At 48.4% G+C, this 2,479-nt stretch overlaps 1 protein-coding gene across 1 annotated transcript; it reads right to left on the bottom strand.

The window, feature by feature from the left end:
- Positions 1-354: 354 nt before the first annotated feature.
- LOC143926998 (uncharacterized) lies at positions 355-1,491 on the bottom strand. The gene is made up of 2 exons (XM_077451003.1): positions 1,128-1,491; positions 355-780 (listed from the first exon to the last, which is right to left on the bottom strand). The coding sequence occupies exons 1-2, from the start codon at positions 1,480-1,482 to the stop codon at positions 611-613; spliced, it is 525 nt and encodes a 174-aa protein (XP_077307129.1). The 5' UTR covers positions 1,483-1,491; the 3' UTR covers positions 355-610.
- Between the last annotated feature and the right edge of the window lie 988 nt (positions 1,492-2,479).

The raw sequence follows: 2,479 nt of genomic DNA on the forward strand, positions 1-2,479 counted from the left end.
GCACTGGGGACAAATGGCACTGACAACAGGTGGCACTGGGGACAGATAGCACTGCGGGCAGGTGGCACTGGGGTGGGGTGGATTGCACTGGGGTGGATGGCACTGGGGCGGATGGCACTGGGGCGGATGGCACTGGGGCGGATGGCACTGGGGCGGATGGCACTGGGGCAGGATGGCACTGGGGGGGGGCATGGCACTGGGGGGGGGTGGCACTGGGGGAGGATGGCTCTGGGGGAGGATGGCACTTTTTTTTTAACTTTTTTTTTACTTTTTTTTTTTTTTTTTTCTTTTTTACACTGACGGCTGCTGCAGCCGTTCTTCTCTCCCCTCTCACACGCTGTCTGTGTGAGGAGGGAGAGCGGCGCTGAGAGATGATCTCATATGTTTACATATGAGATCATCTCCCATTGGACACGCCGATCACGCTGTAAACGGCCGCTGTGATTGGCCGTTTACAGCGATCTGTGTTTGCCTGCCCCGCGGCGGCGCGCATTGCGGAAGTAAACACCAGGCCGTCCAGGGACGGCCAGGCGAGGGAAGCCGCCCGCCCTAAGGCCGTCATTCGGCTATAGGGCGGGCAGGAAGCGGTTAATATCCAGACATACATTGATTAGCTTACCAGAAGCTGTGGTCTCTGACACTCGCCTGTTGTGGTGACAATTTGGCCAACTTCAACAATCTCTCCTTCCTCCTTCTCCTCTGCTTCTGGCGTTGGTATTTCACCTTCTTTGGGAGGTGTGGGGTCCCTGGTGTCCTCAGACGTCCCGAGTCTTCTCTCCCCTATGAGAATGTAAAAAAGGAATACTTAGCATACAGAGGGTAGAAATAGGAATATGAAACATTGCTTGGAAGTGTCGTACAATTGTGTTTTTTGGCAGAGTTCAAAGGTGAAAACATTATTTTTGACACTTTCAAAAGCTGCAATACTTACCTGTAGTGTGAACAAATGTAGTGAAGTGCAATTTGGCAAAACATTGTTTTTGGAGTGGGCCAACGAACGATGTTTAGTACGAAAGATTGAACCCATGAACATGAAAGTGGCCATTTTAAACTGTACAACATTAAATCAAAGCACATGGAGCAGTATGCAAGCATAATAATAATATGAACACACGACAACTACTTACTTTTTTGGAGAACTCGCTTGATCCTTCTGTACTGATGGTGCTCCCTCAGTTTCAGGTCTGACCAGCGTTTTCTCAGTTGATCCTTGGATCGTCGTACCGCAAAATTCTTCTGAAGACTCTTCACAACTTTAGTCATGATCTTGGCCTTTCTGATATTTGGGTTTGGGTAAGGTCCATACTTCCAATCATAGTCGTTCCACTTCAATATGTCCACCATCTCCAAAATCTCTCCAAAAGACATAATTGAGGCCTTAAATCTTCTCCACCGGCATCGGAACATTTCAGGCTCCGGGCTTTCCTCGCCCTCCTCCTCATTAGTGGAACTATTATTGCGCACCTGCTGTGCCTCCACCATGTGCTCTCCCCACTGCTCTGAAAGAGAAGGGGCGGGGAATAGTTTAGAAAGAACGTCAGGGGCGGGCGGAGTTTCACGCATGCGCACTGTATATAAAACGCAACACGGATGTGTCATACATACGATCTGTGAGCAGAGTGAGGAGCTGACGTGCCGATCATGCAAACGAGGGTACAATTTTTAACTTGGTACATCACTAGCCTATACTGCTTCTATATAGGCCTATGTTGGGACAAGATTAGGAGAGTTTAGCATGGCATTATTATTAAGGTTTGTCTTGTGTTGTGTCTTGCAGACAAGATGGATCCCTTCAAGCAATCAAATTTTATGGGGGTATTAATTGATCTGCTCAGGGAGGTGCCCTGCCTTTGGCAGAAGAACAACAACTTTTATAATGACCTAAGAAAGAGGAAGACAGCGCTGGAGAAACTGCTTGCTTTGGTAAAGATCATGGTCCCCACGGCAGACATGACCTATGTGAAGGGCAAAATTGGTGCCCTGAAGAGTATATATCTCAGGGAGTGCAAGAAGCACCAGACTTCCCTGAGATCAGGAGATCCAGATGACATTTATTTCCCCAGGATGTTGTACAATGAGAGGCTGCATAATAAATTAAGAAATTCTATTTGGTAACATTCAATTTGCAACAGTCATGAGCACAAAATTGTGTGATTGATGACCAAAAAATGAAAACTATGTCCCATTTTCATACACAGGAAGACCTCAGCCGGGAGGAGGCTGTGACAAGTGGCAGCTGGGAGGTCGACCATCACCCTCTTCCTCCTGCCACAACTACAGGAGCTGAGCCACAGCCTGGAAGGAAGCCTGGAGGGAAGTTCCCAAGGAAGACCAGAGAGTGATGGCCTGGGTTCAGTCTGGTCTGACAGAAGATGCAGCCTCTTGTAGGACCACAGCCTGGGGACATAGATGTCATCTGCTCTTCCTGATCTCTTGGACTTCTGGACCAGACTGCTCTCCCTGAGATATGTACTCCTCA

Source organism: Lithobates pipiens, unplaced genomic scaffold, assembly GCF_037356315.1.
Source record: "Lithobates pipiens isolate NorthernLeopardFrog02 unplaced genomic scaffold, aLitPip1_a1.2 Scaffold_23, whole genome shotgun sequence".
Classification (NCBI taxonomy): domain Eukaryota; kingdom Metazoa; phylum Chordata; class Amphibia; order Anura; family Ranidae; genus Lithobates; species Lithobates pipiens.

Excerpts from the sequence above, each read along its gene's own strand:
- LOC143926998 (XM_077451003.1), bottom strand. The coding sequence starts at position 1,482 with ATGGTGGAGGCACAGCAGGTGCGCAATAATAGTTCCACTAATGAGGAG. Across the intron at positions 781-1,127 it reads CAAGCGAGTTCTCCAAAAAA|GGGAGAGAAGACTCGGGACG; the intron begins GTAAGTAGTTGT and ends ACATTCTCATAG.